Source organism: Lissotriton vulgaris, chromosome 1_1 (genome assembly GCF_964263255.1).
Source record: "Lissotriton vulgaris chromosome 1_1, aLisVul1.2, whole genome shotgun sequence".
Taxonomy (NCBI): domain Eukaryota; kingdom Metazoa; phylum Chordata; class Amphibia; order Caudata; family Salamandridae; genus Lissotriton; species Lissotriton vulgaris.
The window spans coordinates 371519869-371536276 of NC_141685.1; the positions used below are offsets into that span (position 1 = coordinate 371519869).

The window sequence follows — 16408 nt, forward strand, 5'->3', positions numbered from 1 at the left end:
CTGAACAACTGGAAAGACACAGGGCAAGCCTCTTTCAAAGTCTGGTTTAATTGGGTAACCTTCCTACGAGGAGCTGACACGATTACGTCCAACCATTCACCTAGAACGCACACAAAGAGCGAAATGTGGCTCACGCTAGACAACTACCTGTCCTCACACAAACTACCCTAGAAGGGCAAGCACGAGGGCATCCACAGCCTCCCTCGCAGCAGGCGGAAAAGACCTAGACCTGACCAACGGACCCGAACTCGTGCAAATAGTGTGACCGACCCAGCACAAGACCCTCTTCTTCCTCCTTTCTATCTTTCCTTTCTCACCGTCGAGGGGGACCCAGACAACAGCCGCCATGTTTACACAAAAGGCCGCATGTAACCTAACCGGCCCACGAGTTCTTGTTGTATTTCGCTATGCCAGACCTCCCCCCCCACGGGGCTTTGATAACTGTACCCCTGTACCTTGTATATATAAATTTCTTTCTTCAATAAAAAATTACTGAAATAAAAAAAAAAAAGAAATCATGGTCATTTCATTCAAAGCAATTTGTACACTTGGCAGCTATGCTAAATTTTGCCCTATTCAGTTTGAAATTTAAAGCCACCGTGACAAGAGGCTAAAATAAGGACATGTTTAACAGAGGACTTCCAGCTGCTGCTGAAGGTGTCGGCCATCATGATCTCCCAACTGTGGTAATAATAATAACGGAGTTCACAGCCAAACTTAGTTTAAAAGTAAATTCTTCTCAACATTGTATTTAGGTAATACTTGTATTTCAGTTTAATAAATCATCTTTAATCGTATTGTTTACACAGTAAAGAACGACTAATCTGATATAAATGGCTGATGTGATTGAAACACATTGTTGTGATTACAATTTTAAAAGATATATTATACGTTTTACCATCCTACACCTGCACCTATGCTTCTCAAATAAAAGCGGCCAGTAACATGTTACTCTCCTCAACGGCCTGCACAGACGCTGCCGAGCGACCTTCTAAGGACGGGTTAGTTTCCTGGGCCTTTTTTTATTTCGATGAATACCTCCTTGTACTCCATCCACCACGCCCAACAGAAAACGTGCCACGTGACGTCGCTGGTGGTGTTGTTATTCTGTCCCAATATGGCGTCTATCATGGAAGGTCCGCTAAGCAAATGGACGAACGTTATGAAAGGTTGGCAGTACCGCTGGTTCGTGCTGGATTACAACGCGGGTCTATTGTCGTACTACACGGTAAGGGAGCGGCAAGTTCTACGTGACTTACTTTTTGGGGGTGTCTAATGCATGTGGGCGGGGCATGTAATTTACAGAGAGACAGTAAACCAATGAAAGGTAGGGCGCAAGCTGCTGTGACCAATCGGAAGCTGAAATAGTAGTTACATTGACGGCTACGGTATAGGTTCTAGTTATCCGCTGGTATGGTCCTGTACTGCAGTGTATTTCTCAGTGACAAAGGTCAAGTTGTGCCTCTAAAGTTGTATTCGTTTGTCCTTCCTTTGCAGCACTATTAACTATATTTCCTTCAAAAATCAAACTTTTGAGGACTGGACTAGCGACCGATTCTTGTCTCGTAGAACAATCATATAATTTTTATAATAGTCCTTTCCATCTTTTGTTGTTCAATTTTATACAATATAATCTTCGAAAACGTCATACAATCCTAGCCTTTCAGTCTTTTATTCTGCGGTCTTCTGCTACTTCTAGTTTAGATTTTCTGTTTACTAGTACGAGCTCCCAAGTACCTGTATGCAAAGTGCCTGTGGTTAGAAAGCCGGTATTATCTGAAGACCTAGGGCTCGTTGCATGAGTGTAGTCCTTCTATTTTAATTCACATTAAGAAATCACTAAAACGTTAGTAAACCTAAACCCCTCGTGTTTTCATAATGGGGTACTGGAGACGATTTCTGTCCTCAACCCCTCGTCGGGTTAGTGAGGTTTCACTTTGGTTACGTCTTGTGAGAATGTCCTAAGTGTGGTTTATCTTCTTTAGCCTTGGCTTGACACTCGTGTTCGGAGGAAGCCGTGCTGTGTCTGATTGCTATGTACTTTGTTTACTAGCTACTTACGATATTTGAGAATCTCTGCTTTGTTGTGAAATGTTTGATCTAATGTGTGCCCCATCCCACTATATGTTCTGATAAAAATTGTTAGGGTTATGTGTTAGTAGAGCCGATTAAGGAAATCACCCCTTGTATCTTAAGACTTGTATAAATGAGCTGATATCCAGACGTACCACTTTGATTATCTGTCCCCGAGAAGTGCCCAGACTGCTGTTAGTCAGATGCACAGGTCAGGTGACCTTGGGCCTTGCAGACTCCCTCCAGCCTGGTCGAGAGTAAATAGATGAGAATGTTGTTTTCCAATGCATTGGCGCCAGCTTAATCACAGACACTGTGATGTAAACAGCAGGAGGCGCATTTTATTTTTTCGTTCACCATGTATGTTGTCCCCCACTCAATCCCCCAATAAGAATGTAGTGTTCCCTAAACTTTGCTGCAATGAGGTAAGAAGAAATGCGCTACTCATGATTAACGTGAGTTTGATTTTTGAGCAAGATAATTTATCCACTTAACCCATCCACTCAAGAGATGAAACCATACCCGAATAAGCATTGTCACTCACACAGTCCTCCATTGTTACTAAAGTGAACTACCAGACATCTTTGTTTTGGCCAGACAAGCCTGCCATCTTATTCCTTTTTGTCCCTTCTTTCTTCTTTCTTCTTCTTTCTTTTCTGAAAATCTTTTTATTAAGATAATAGGCTCTATCACAGTAACATACCGTACAGCATTTGATGGTTGGTGGACATACATGCAACAGAGCGATGCGCAAAATTCGGCACAAACGTTACGGTCTGCATAGTCAGTTACAAAAGTGCATACAATATCATTTAGTAACAGATTAAGTATCCATCACCTCCCCCCTATACAGTCTCCACGCTCCCTAGATCTTTTCCCACTTCCTCGGACATCCTCTGCTCTTATAGATCACCTTCTCCGCCCTCTGGCACCAAACCAGGTCGTTCTTCCACTGTGGGTAGCACATCGCTACCCCACAATCTAGCTATGTTTCTCTTGACAACCATGCTTGCCAGCGCTAACCAGGTCTTCTCCCATTTGGGCCATGTAATATTACTTGTTACTCCCAGGATATGCCAACGGGCCTCCAGAGGAACCGCTGCACCAACCACCTCAGACATGAAATCTGCCAGGCTGGACCAATACGCCCGGATCCTAGCACAATCCCACAAAATGTGGAAGAAGGTGCCCACTTCTCCACAGCCTCGCAGACAAAACTGTGAATCAACGTACCCAATAAGGCATTGTGTCGTGCGTGGAGTGTAAGATCGATGCAGGATGTGCAGCTGGACAAGTCTAAACCGGACACGAATCGCCACTGTCCGGGGGCTCTGCAAAGCTTCATTCCAATCATCCTCCTCCAACAGCCCAACCTCAGACTCCCATTTTTCTCGCAGAGGTCCCAGGGGGTCAGGTAGATTTTTGATCAGCTTCTTATACATGAGGGAAATGGTCCTATCTACCATCGGATCTAGCAACAACCTATCCTCCAGTGAGGCATACTCTGGCAATTGATCCCCTTGATGGATATGGCAAAGGACGGCATGCCTGAGCTGTTGATAGTGAAGACACTCCCCCTTCCCCAGCTAGAATTCCTCCTGCATGGTAAAAAACTCTAACACGTCCCCTCTCTTCCATACATCCCTTAACATATCTATGCCAATAAGACTCCATTTGTGCAGCTCCTGCAATTTCACCACCTCAGAGAGGTAACTCCCCGCCACTAGCGGGGTTTTGCGCTGTACGTTTCGCCTCCCATCCCAACAATTTTGTCGCTTTCCTCCACGCCTCCACAACCGCTACCGTCAAAGGCGGCAGAGGGGATCTACGTCTACCCCTGTGATACAGTGCGTCCAGGTAGGTGCCACCGCCCAAGACCATGCGATCCATTCTATAAGCCGGCTCATCGATCTGGGCGAACACCACCCGTTAATGTTTACCAACTGTGCCGCCCAATATTAGAGCCTAACATCGGGGACAGCCAAGCCACCCTCATAGACCTCCCTTTGCAACTTCCTCAACGCGATTCTCGGGCAAACGCCCCCCCGCTCCCCCTGAGCAGCATACGCAGCTCCGAGTCAATCACTCAGAAGATCTTCTCTGGGACAGGGAAGGGAGTACTCTGCAAAACATAAAGGAGTCGGGGAAGGGCCATCATTTTTTTAAATAGGACGGCACGCCCCATAAGGGAGAGAGGAGAGTCCCCCAGTGTGCAACATCCCCACGCAGCCGCTCTAGTTGAGCCTGTATATTCATGCAAATGAACTCCTTCGACGACTTTTTGATCCAGATACCCAAGTATCGGAAGGACTCCTTCCACACCAGCCCATGACAGTCTCCAGCTAAATCTGGAGGAGGTCCCGACAACAGATGGCTCAGGGACTTGTCCCAATTAATGCAGTACCCTGAGTATTCGCCGAAGGAGCGCAGAATTTTCATGAGTCGCCGAATGGAGTCAGCGGGATCCTGAACATATAATAAGACATCATCAGCGTATAATGATATACGCTCTTCCCAGCAGCCCCCTAAATCAATGCCTCGTACCCGGGGATCAGTCCTTACCCAGGCTGCCAGTGGCTCTAGAGCTAGGGCAAATAGCGTCGGGGAGAGCGGGCACCCCTGCCTCGTGCCCCGCCCCAGTTGGAACTCCTTAGAGAGGGCACCATTGACCCAGACCCTCGCAAGCGGTGCCGTATATAACACCTCACCTCAATCTCCAAAGCCTAGCCTGGCCAAAACCGCGTAGATATACTGCCATTCCATACTGTCAAAGGCCATATGGACATCTAGTGACAGTAATGCCGCCGGTGTAGTCTGGTCCGTGGACACCGCCTGGAGCACCCCAAACAGGCGCCACAAGTTAAGCCGTGTATTTATATGGGGCATAAAGCCCGACTTATCCCGGTGGATCAAGGACTGAATAACCGCCCCCAGCCTAGTGGGTAGGATCTTGCCCAGGACTTTGGTTTCGTAGTTAAGGAGTGAGATGGACCTGTAAGAGCTGCATAGATCCTGCGGTTTGCCGGGCTTATGTATTACTACTATAGTGGCAGATCGGAGATCCCTCAGGAGCATCCCTTGCTGCTTGGCCTCATTAAACATGTGTAGCATGTGTGGGGCAACCCGTCCTGACACATATTTAAACGCCTCTTCCGGGAACCCGTTGGGTCCCGGAGCCTTCCCCGCCTGCAAGTCACCCATTGCCGCCTCTACCTCCTCCACGGAAATGTCAGATTCCAGGACCGCCTTATCTAGGTCTAAGGTAGGCAGTGGCACGTCTCGCAAAAAATCTACACAGTCCCCTTCTTGCCGTTCAGTATGCAGCTGATAGACAGTCTCGTAGTACCTCGCAAACGCCTCAGCTATGTCTGCACTGGTGTCACGCGTAGTCCCGTCTGCCGATCGGATTCCTGGAACCCAGTTACTGTCCCTGCGTGCTTCTCCAGCCAGGCTATCATTTTGTTTGCCTTATCCCCCAAGTCATAGACACGCCTCTGCGTTGTAATGACGCGGGACCTTGCCTGGTCAGTCATCACATCCCTCAACTCTTTTTCTTCGAGTCTCAGCCTGTGCCTAAGTTCCTGCTCTAGCTCCTGCGACTCCCCTCCGGCCCGCTCCACGCCGTGAATCTCAGTTTCCAGGCTATCAATTTGAGCATTCTTATCCTTTCTCCGCTTCCCGGTCTCTGCCTGCACAAAGTCCCTGGCCACGGTCTTATATGCCTCCCAAAGGGTACATCGGGAACTAACGGAGCCCACATTCTCAAAATATTGATCCACTCTCTCCCCGAACCGGTCTTCAAACTCCTGGTCTTTGAACAAAAAAACATCCAGCCTAGGAGGGGTAGACCAATCCTGCGTGGGACCCCTAATTGTATTTCTACCGGGGAGTGGTCGGATATGCCTCTGGCTTTATGACTACTGTTATGAAATAGGCCCATGTGTCCCACCTGTGTGAAGAGGTAATCAATCCGGGACCCCGAACCGTGTGCCGCAGAAATATGTGTGTAGTGTCGGAGGTGGGGATTGTGTGCCTGCTAGAGATCCCCCCACCCCCCCAGTCCAACGGAGCCGCGGATCTATCCATTTCCCTAACCATCACATCATTCATGTCCCCTCCAAAAACTAGTACTCCATTGGGCATATCCAGAAGCAGTGTCCCGATGTCTGGGAGTGTGGCGCCATGCAGTTTTGGAGGGATGTAAGCAGAAGAAAGGTTAAGTGTGCGTCCCTCCCATCGCCCAGACATAGCCGCATAGCGCCCCCAGCGGGTCAAGCCACTTACGACTAATCACCAGTGGAAGCATGTTCTTCACCAGTATCCCAACCCCCCTGGAGCCCGTGGTAAAGCCTGCATGGGCCTGGAGCGTATATCCAAACCTGTTGAGGGCCTTGTAATGATTCCCTATTAGACGTGTCCCCTGAAGAAAGACTATGTCTGGAGCGTGTCTGTGGAGATACTGAAGGACCATGGAACTTTCTGCAGACCATTAACGTTCCAAGACAATATATTAATCCTCTGTGTATGCATCAAAGATCTAAGAGGTGAGTGCTCTCCCTCGCCGCTGCTCGCCACCCACATGTCCATCAATAGTGCAATTGGAGCCCATCGAACCGAACATTGTACCAACCAAGATGCAACAATCAAACATTTAACTTCCCCCCCCCCGCCCCCCACCTGTCCCCAACCCCTACCCTGCTGCTCAGGCCAACATGGCCCGACTCACCCCAACTAGCAGAGCACCTGTCACCCATAAAAAGAGAACTTTGGGGGTGTGTGCTACAACCAATCGGGTATTCCAAGGGTCCCATCCAGCCCACAGCCCACATATATAGCTGCCATAATTTCCTGTTCTAGGGGAGACAGGATAAGCATTTTAGACAGTGCAGTCGGAGATATATGAACCAACCTCTTCCCCCCTCCCCCCCCACATGACATATGCCCACTTAGAAAGCGCATTTAGGATCAAAAGTCACACCTATCAGTCAATTGGGGTGGGTGTCCCACTTGTGGTCTACTCGTACTTTACGTGCATTCCAGTCCAGCCCTCCGGCCATGGCTCCCTCCGCAGTCTCAGCCAAGGTCGGGCGAAGCAGACAGACTCCGTGCCCTGGACTCACCCGGCCATCGAGCCCCTCCGCCCCTCCGCGCCTCCGTCTCTCTCTGTCCGTCGAGCCCGTGGAAGAGGCCGGGGGCTGTGTCTCTCCAATTGTCTCTCGGCCGCTGACTCTCTGATTGTTGCACATTCTCCTCCAGCCATGCGTGGGCGTCCTCCGGTGACGTGAAGAAGAAGGACTTGCCGTGCGAAATAAGCTTGAGACGCGCCGGGAAGAACATCATATACTTAATGCCGCGTTGGCGAAGCTCCTGCTGGACCTTGACAGTGAAATCCGGAAAGAATCGGATGGTGGCGTTGTCGATCCGCATGTCCCCATGTTGTCGAGCGGCTTGCAAGATGGCGTCATGGTTCCTATAATTCAGGATCCGGGCAATGATCGTCCGCGGGGGAGCACCGGGGCGGGGCGGAGGAATCGGAGCTCTGTGCGCCCTTTCAATAGTAAAAAATTTGGAGAGTCTTTTGGGCTTTAGGTGATTCAGGATAATGTCCTCTAAGATCAAGTCGACACTCGGCCCTTCCATTTTCTCCGGCACACCCACTACTCGAATATTATTTCTTCGTGCCCTCCCTTCCTGGTCCTCCAGCTGGGCCTCCGCTTGCTCCTGCTGTCTGGTTAACCGCTGGACTCTGCCCTTCAGCTCCTTAGTGGCTTGTTGCAGTTCAGCAATCGCCGTGGCGTTGTGCGTGGCCTTCTCCGAGGTCTTATTCAGATCCGCCCGCTGGAGTGCCATTTCAACAGTGACGGTGTCAATTTTAGCTTCCAACATTGCTCCAAGCGTTTGGATGACCTGCATGATGGAGGCCAGAGACTGCTCCATGGCGCCGACCGCACCCCCAGGGGGGGCACCTTCCGCCCCTCCAGTCGCGGCCGTATAGTTGTCCATAGTGTTAGTTTGCGTGTTGGTAGACTTTTTGGGGTTCATGATCGACCTAGTAAGGGTCTCCAACGAGAAGAATGGGGGGGGAGCCCACCGCACCCACTATATTCCTACCGGTGCCATGTGCTTATGCCCAGCTGTCACCGGCAAAGCCAATGATCTTGTGGCAGGCGCGACTTCACCCAGCAAGGTCCGTCACTACTGCCGAAGCGTCCGTCTCATCGGGCTCCCCTAATCACCTAGGATGCTGTCCACAGCGTCTCTCAATGTGCTGCCAAAGATCAAGATGTCCTCCTCCCTGTGGACCAGCGTTGAACGTCCAGCGGGCCTCAGCCTGGGGGTCAGACACCACCGCGACCCCCCCCCCCCACCATGCACTCCGTACCACAGGGCACCACGCACCAGCTGCCAACCGCCAATCCTACTCCTAGGCGTGGGGGCACTTCCCCCCCCCCCCCTAGTGTGCTAGCATCACTCAGGCCCGACCACCCCCCTGCTGGAGAACAGGCGCGGGTGGGGCGGGCATCCAGCGCAGTCTATCACGGGGTCTTGTGACCCCCTGGAGCTGCCAACCACAGGTGCTTGCCCCCGCTGTCTGTCGGGGCTGCGTCCAGGACCTTCAGTCCCAGGATTCACAGCGTTGGCTCCGCGGCCACCAGACTCACCGGGATTCCAAAAACGACTAACTCCGGGGCCGGGCCTGCTCCAGGCCGGTGTGGGCCCCCGCCGCTACAGTCCCTTCGCCCGGCGCTGATACGGCTGCAAGGACATCAGCGCCAAGCAGCTCGGCTCCGCCACCGCAAGAGAGACCACACTGCCGGCGGGTCCCATCTCCGTATGCCCTGGGCCTCTGCGCTTGCTTCCGTCTGGCTCCGCCGAGCCCCTCCTCCACCCAGCCCGCACTGGTACGCGAGGCCGGTGCTCCACGCCTCTCACTCCACATGCACAGGCCTCGGGAGCTCCTCACTACCGGGCGCAGCAGCGGGGCCGCCCGTCGCCGCCTGGGGACCAGGAGAACACCCTTCGGCACTGGAGCACCCGCACCACCGGAATCCGCCGTCGAGCTCAATGCAGCGGCAGGATTTAAGTAGGATTTTCGGGGCTTTCAGTTCGCCCTCAGCCACACTGCGATGTGATGCGGCCATCTTGGTTGCCTCCAGGCCGCTCCTCCCTACCATCTTACTCTTAGTGGTATTGAAAAGTGCAGCCCAAATCATCTTTGAAGAGAAAAAAGTTAATGTCAGGCTAATCCGCTCCCCTGTGAATTGGATTGGTTAATAATTCCTTTAAAAGTTCTCTGACAGATGCAAGTGCTTGAGAGTGTATATGTTGGATCCCATGAGCAACCATTCGTACTGTTGTACCAGGATGTTCAAACAACATACGTGAATTAAATAGTTTCACAATTGTTGATTACCTGGAGGAAGCTACGTTTGTGTACTATGACTGCAGAATTTGAAAACCCTTGTATTTGGAGTATTCATCACATCTATTACCAGTTTAACTCCTTGGACGCTCATGACGAGCTCAGCTCGTCATGGTGTACACCTCCATACACTCATGACGAGCTGAGCTCGTCATGAACAATGGGGAAACCAAAAGCTCAGCACAGGAGGAAAATAACACTAGCATCGATGTGGTTAACACTATGCTTGTCTTTCTAGCCTATGTAAAGGTGTCCATAAAACATGCGTTTGGTAGCTAGTTAATTGTTTTGTGTTTTACGAACTAATTGACAGAAGTACTATGCCTTCATCCAAGTACTTTTACTGTAGCTTTCTAGTCATTACTTGGGTTTAAGTTAGCATTCAAAGGTCTCAACTGTGTAATATGGTTCAGTACTTTTTGTCGTTCAAGTAATCTAAATTTACATGTTCTTGCTTTTTAGGTCGAGCAGACGTAAAAAGCAGGCGAAGCCTGCTGTCTGCGAAGACATCTTTTGCTGGCGTGCCTGGAGGAATGTGAGACAGCGATCAGGCACGAGCCTCGCTGTCTCAGATTCCTCCTCGAGGGCGCGCACAGCACCACAAATGCATGCGCATACACAGAGACACACAAGCGCCCATGCACGCACCCATACATACAGAGAACGCACCCCCGCCGTCGCATACACACACGAGCGCACACACACACACTGCATCCACACACGCCCCCCCCTTCACGGCGCTGTGCCCATCTCCTGCCTCGCAAGCACCACACACGCATGCGCATTCACAGAGACACACAAGCGCCCATGCACGCACCCATACATACAGAGAACACATCCCCGCCGTCGCATACACACACACACACACACTGCATACACACACGCATACACAGAGACACACACAAGCACGCACGCACCCATACATACAGAGAACACACCCCCGCCGTCGCATACACACACACACACACAGCACACACACAAGCGCACCAAGACTCCCGCCGCCCCACCAGACCCGCCCCACTCACCAGGTTCTTCGTTCGCGTCCCTCGGCAGCCATCCGGTCATTCTGGGCAACAGGCGGGTGCCGCGCTGAGACGCAGTCACGCAAATCTTCCGGCGGGCACGGGAGCGCGGGGTAGACTCCCGTCTGCTTCCTGTATTTCTCTGGCCCCGCCCCCGTCCCAACAAAGGTTGCCTGGCTTCCTGTTGAAGCCGGGCTGCGGCGTTTAATTATTTTTCTTCTTCTCAACGGCAAAAATATTAATCTGAAAGCATGGCGACACAAAGGAAGTTTAAAAGCCTAATCTTGAGGGTTCGCGTTTTACAAGACATGGCTTTTTCCCATGGGTGATAAGATTATTTTAAACAAAAACAAGAAGCACATTTTGGATTCAACCTGTAGATGGTATGATATGCACAGTGTATGAATCTAGATGACATACATGCTGCAAAAACAAGGTGACTTAAGAAAGCCATAGTGGCTGCCTTATTGTGCACAGAATGTGCTTTAGGAAACAGAAACTGTGCACGTGACGTCTCTTTTGCTTCACAAGAAGGAAGTGGTTGCTCTCTGTCTCAATTTACAGCTACCACCCGGACAAGATTTTGTGATGTCACGAGCAGTTGCACAACTTGGGCACACACGCATTGAGACTTTTCCCCTTAACAGGGGAAGCCGGTACCAGGTTCGAGTCTCCCCGCCCCCTAACCATCTTGTGTTTCTGGGCAGTGGGCAAATCATTTAATCTTGCCATGCCAAGATGCAACTTGTTCTGTAGTGCAGCCTGGCTTGTATTCAAACATTGACTACTGGGACACCCTTATCGGATACAGTGAACTGTAGAATGACTTGGCACTTGTAAATAAACATGTTTGGTATTTCACTGGCATAGTTAATATTCGTTCGGCATCCTGCTCCTCGTTTGAGCTTGGCATGTCTGTGCTTTTTTTTTGGAGGGGCTGGGGATTTGTAGGGGAGAGCACGTCAAGACTTCTTTGTTGGACAGGCCCCATGAAGGGCTCGCTCCCTCCCCGCATGACAGGGCCCGGACATCTCTGTATCCTTGGCCCGGACCAGCCGCCATCTTGGACACTGCACCACGAGGCCGCGTGGCCTCAGCTCGACCCTAACCCTGGGCCTGGCCAGGCCCCGACATCCCGGTACCACCATCCACCCAGGAGGTGAACAGCCCACTTGGCAGGTCAATGGGAGAAAGAAGTGTCGATGGCTCTCCCCCGCCAGGTGCCGATCGCCCCCAGCCTCCCCGGGCGCTGGCTCCACCCCCTGCTGGGTGTCTGGACTCCCTCATCCCGGACCTCCCGACCTCCAAGTGCGAGGGTCCGGACATCAAAGGGCGCCAGACCTATAACTGAGGCAGCTCCAGAGCGCTGCCGTAGCCCTGCCTTGTGAACCGTCGTCCTGCCTGCTGGTGCTGCCGCGGCCTTCTGCAACCTTCATCCTCGTGGGACCTGCCGGCGCTGCCGCGGCCCGTTGTAACCTTCATCCTCGTGGGACCTGCCGGCGCTGCCGCGGCCCGTTGTAACCTTCATCCTCGTGGGGACCTGCCGGCACTGCCGCGGCCCGTTGTAACCTTCATCCTCGTGGGGACCTGCCGGCGCTGCAGCTTCCCGTTGTAACCTTCATCCTCGTGGGGACCTGCTGGCGCTGCCGCGGCCTCTTGCAACCACCATCTTCGTCGGGACCTGCTGGCGCTGCCGCGGCCCGTTGCTATCTACGACCTTCTCGGGACCTGCCGGCGCTATTGCGGCCCGACCTGCCGAACGCCGAGCTCGAGGATTGTGAGCTACCCATCATCTCATCTCAATACCAGATTGGTAACAAGACTGTCCCGCTACCCCCTTTCCCTTCCAGAGACTAGATATTGAGCGGACCCTCGTGTCCTGACCGCATTGTACCGTACTACCTTAATTCAAGAAACTGCATATAAAGAGTGTCAACCTCATCTACGTGTGGTGTCCATCTGTGGGGGGGGAAGTTACTTGTCTGTACGATCGCTGGAGACGGCCCTCACCGGAGGCCTCTCCCCTTGTCCTCGGCCGACCCTCCAGGTCCCCGTCTAACATTCTTGGACCCAGTTCACCAATTTCAAAGTAAGCAACTCGAATTGCTTCATTCTGTCTCCCAAATAATTATTATTTATTGCATACCACCGCAAGTTTAGTAAGTACTGCAGCAATGAAAATACAGTATTCAAAATTTTTCATATCGCCATGTTTCTGCCCGTTTTTTTAGTGGAGGCTGGCACGGGGAGAGCACGCCAGGACTTAAACCCAGTTCCTCTGTTCCAAAGTCAACGCACGCGAAAACTTCTACCAGGTTCCCCTGTTTCAAAGAAGGCAGCTCTGGATGTTATGTTACATCATATTTCCCAAACAATCTGCATTAATTGCATCCAAACGCTTCAACTTAAAAAATAAATCCAATGTTTAACAATTGACTGATTCAATCCCAATATTAAAATATTTATAAGTTTGATATTGGCATGCTTCTGCCTTTTGGGAAGGATTGGCATGAGGACAGGATGCTAAGATTTGAACCTGGTTCCCAATTTCTAAAGTCTACAGCTCTGGTTGTTATGCTGCATTCTTTCCTCTAACCAGTCGTCATTTTGGGCATCCGATGGAAATTTAGCAAGTATTGCCTACTGAGGATGCCGCACACTGCTGCACGCCGCACACTGCTGCACACAGCACACTGCTGCGCGCTGCAGGCCACACACTGCTGCACGCTGCCTGGCCACACACTGCTGCACGCATCACACTGCTGCACGCCACACACTACTGCACACCACACACTGCTGCACGCCTCACACTGCTACACACTGCACACTGCTACATTACTCATACTGCTACATTACTCATACTGCTGCACGCCTCACACTGCTGCACGCCTCACACTGCTGCACGCCTCACACTACTGCACGCCTCACACTGCTGCAAGCCTCACACGGCTGTAAACCACACAACACCACCACATCACCATATCACTCTAGGACACCACCATATCACTCTAGGACACCACCATATCACTCTAGGACACCACCATATCACTCTAGGACACCACCATATCACTCTAGGACACCACCATATCACTCTAGGACACCACCATATCACTCTAGGGCACCACCATATCACTCTAGGGCACCACCATATCACTCTAGGACACCTTTATATCACTCTAGGACACCACCATATCACTCTAGGACACCACCACATCACTCTGAGACACCACCACATCTGGGACATCACTTAGGGGCACCACCACATCACTCTGGGACATCACTAAGGGGCACCACCACATCACTCGGGGTCATCACTTAGGGGCACCACCACATCACTCAGCCCAACCACATCATCACTCAGCACCACAAAAGCCTCACTCAGCACTACAACAGCACTGTCCTTGCTTGCTACCAACAAGCATTCCCATAGCCAGTAGGACTCGCATTAGGGAAGTGTAAGCTATTGGCTTTGTGAATAACAATGCTATTTATTTATATATTTCCAAAGCCAAGCACCCCACACCATTTGTGCTAACTTTTTTTTTTATTGTTCGTTTTACCATTCAACTTGGATCCAAACATAGAAACAAGCATTTGCAATGCAATAGGTCTCGCATTAGGAAAGTTTGAGCTATTGGTATTGTAAATGACAAATTTTTTAGTTATGTATTGGTTCTAAAAATAGCGAAATAAATAGCTTTGTCATTTACAATGCCTATTGTTTTAACTTTCGCAAACGTGACCCCTATAGCATTTGTAATGCAATATGTGTTTTATTTACGTACATCTGCGACTCGAGCCCTGGTGGTTGGTGTGGATAAGTGAGCTGACAAAAACACCCAACGCTTCCGCTCAGCAGCCTCATTTAATTCACTACCATTAGCAAGGGGGGCACATGTCTGTCCACCCAGGGTGCTATTTTAGCACAATCCAGCTCTGCCTATGGAAACCCACCAATCTGGCAAATGCTAAGCCCGACAGGGGCATCATCCGAGAGGTACTGTGGCCAGTTTGAGAATAATAAAAAGAAAACATGTGTTTAGTAATTATTAACCGGTGGTATGGGCGCCAAAGTCAGTGAATTCAACATGGTGAAATGATGAATCACCGAAGCCAGGATTGCAACCAGTAACCTGCAGGAAACAGTTCCTTCGGGTAGACTGACGCTATATGTGCTTTAACCCACTGAGGTGCAGTAGCAATGGGGCAGGAGTTCACTGACCAGACAGACCACCCCAGAACCAACACAGCCCAGACACCATCAGAGGCAATCCCAGTGCTGCAAAAGAACCCCCCCCGCATGGCTGTCAAGAGGCACTTTGTCATGAAGGTGACTTTGCCTCAATCCTGTTTTTACAGCCAGCCAGCCGAGCAGCGCTGGAATGTGGAGTTTCGCGGTTCTCATGCGGGCCTGTGGGCTTAATGTACTGGCTGAGAACCCAGGGCTGGCTGACAGTCTCAATCAAGATCAGGGCAAGACCAGTCAACAGCTACACTACTACAGAAATACCCCTGGAACTACAAGACTCCTACGGCAAAGTTGCCAAAGGCCCCGCACGTAGCTATTGACGCACTCAGCCCATCCTAGCTTTTCACTCTACAAACTTTTTCACGTTGGGATTTAAAAACCTCTAGTTCTAAACGGGAAAACGAAACTACAAGCCGCATGAAGCCAACACTGCTATTAAAACAAGGGCAGTGGCGAAGTGACAGATGACGTGGGGCACTGCACAGCCTTGCTCCTGAAATTCAAGAAAAAGTACCCCTGCCCCGCCCTATATTACACCCCTCTGCCCCAGCCTTACAGTTTAGTCACCATAACAACCTCACGAGAAATCTCCTAGTACAGTAGAAGGGCCATGTTAGGCGCCACGGGAGACGCCCGCAGCACTAGAAGCGTGTCCTCAGCAGCACTAGGCGAGACAGCCTCAGCAGCGATAAATGAAGCGCCCCCTTAGCACTGCACGAGTGAGTCCTGTGTCAGCTCAACTGAAGAAGCCCCAATGCAGCCAGAAACACAGGAGCAACAGGAACAGGCAGGGGAACTCTTAACGCTAAAGGAGAGTTGGCCTCACTAAGGAAGAGAGGCACTCGGGCCAGGCCTCTGCAATACTACAGACGAGACATGACGAGCCGGAGAGACAGCTTCAGTGCCACGACTGGACAGACATCCAAGGCACTGCCGGGTAGACAGCCTCAGCACTACAGGAAGTGCACACTCAGTACAGGCCCGCAGCACTACTGGAAGGATAGTCTCACTCACACTCTAAGAGAGACAACCTGAAGGGAAACTGCCTCTATAACACCACCAAGGAGGCCCGCCTGAGCACTGCTTAAGGGGCGCCCTTAACCTGCCCAGGGCTGTGGCCTCTCCGCAGAGAAGCCCTCGGCACACCTGATATAATGTAGGGAGCAGCCCGCTCGCAGGACCCCCGCCGCCCCCCCCCCGTGGCCGCAAATATGCTCCGCTTCCTTACCAGGTCCTGGGCCGCGGGGCTGAGGCAGTTCTCCATTTCCTCCATTGTGGCCTCCACTAAAGCTCAGAGTTAAGCCTTCCGTGCGGGCGTCCCAGTGCCGGGCAGACCAGCTTCTATCCACTCCACTCGCCGCCGCCTCGGTCCAAGACGAGCGTGGGTGCAAAACTTCCTATGAAACCACCCGGCCCACCTCAAACAGCAAGCAGAGGGGTCAACGGGGCTCCCCTCAGTAACTCAGCGAAGCCTGCATGGGGATGACGCCCCCTCCGCCCTGACCCGGGCGCCCTTCTGGCCGGTCCGCGGTGACTCCTAAGTACGCAAACAAAGAAAACAAGTTCATGTTGTAGGGTGCCGCCGCGCTGCCCGCGGCGACCCGGAAGCTCTTAGCCGGCCGGCCAATCCGGTCGCGGCCG

At 51.6% G+C, this 16408-nt stretch overlaps 1 protein-coding gene across 4 annotated transcripts in view; it reads left to right on the forward strand.

Moving 5' to 3' along the window:
- Positions 1-1085: 1085 nt before the first annotated feature.
- The window catches only part of OSBPL9 (oxysterol binding protein like 9), a 1205712-nt gene continuing 1190389 nt past the window's right edge, over positions 1086-16408 (forward strand). For all 4 annotated transcript variants that reach the window (XM_086952425.1, XM_086952427.1, XM_086952426.1 and 1 more), the window contains exon 1: positions 1086-1228. In XM_086952425.1, coding sequence (XP_086808551.1) covers positions 1118-1228 — 111 coding nt within the window. In that variant the 5' untranslated portion in view covers positions 1086-1117. The remainder of the gene's footprint in view (positions 1229-16408) is intronic.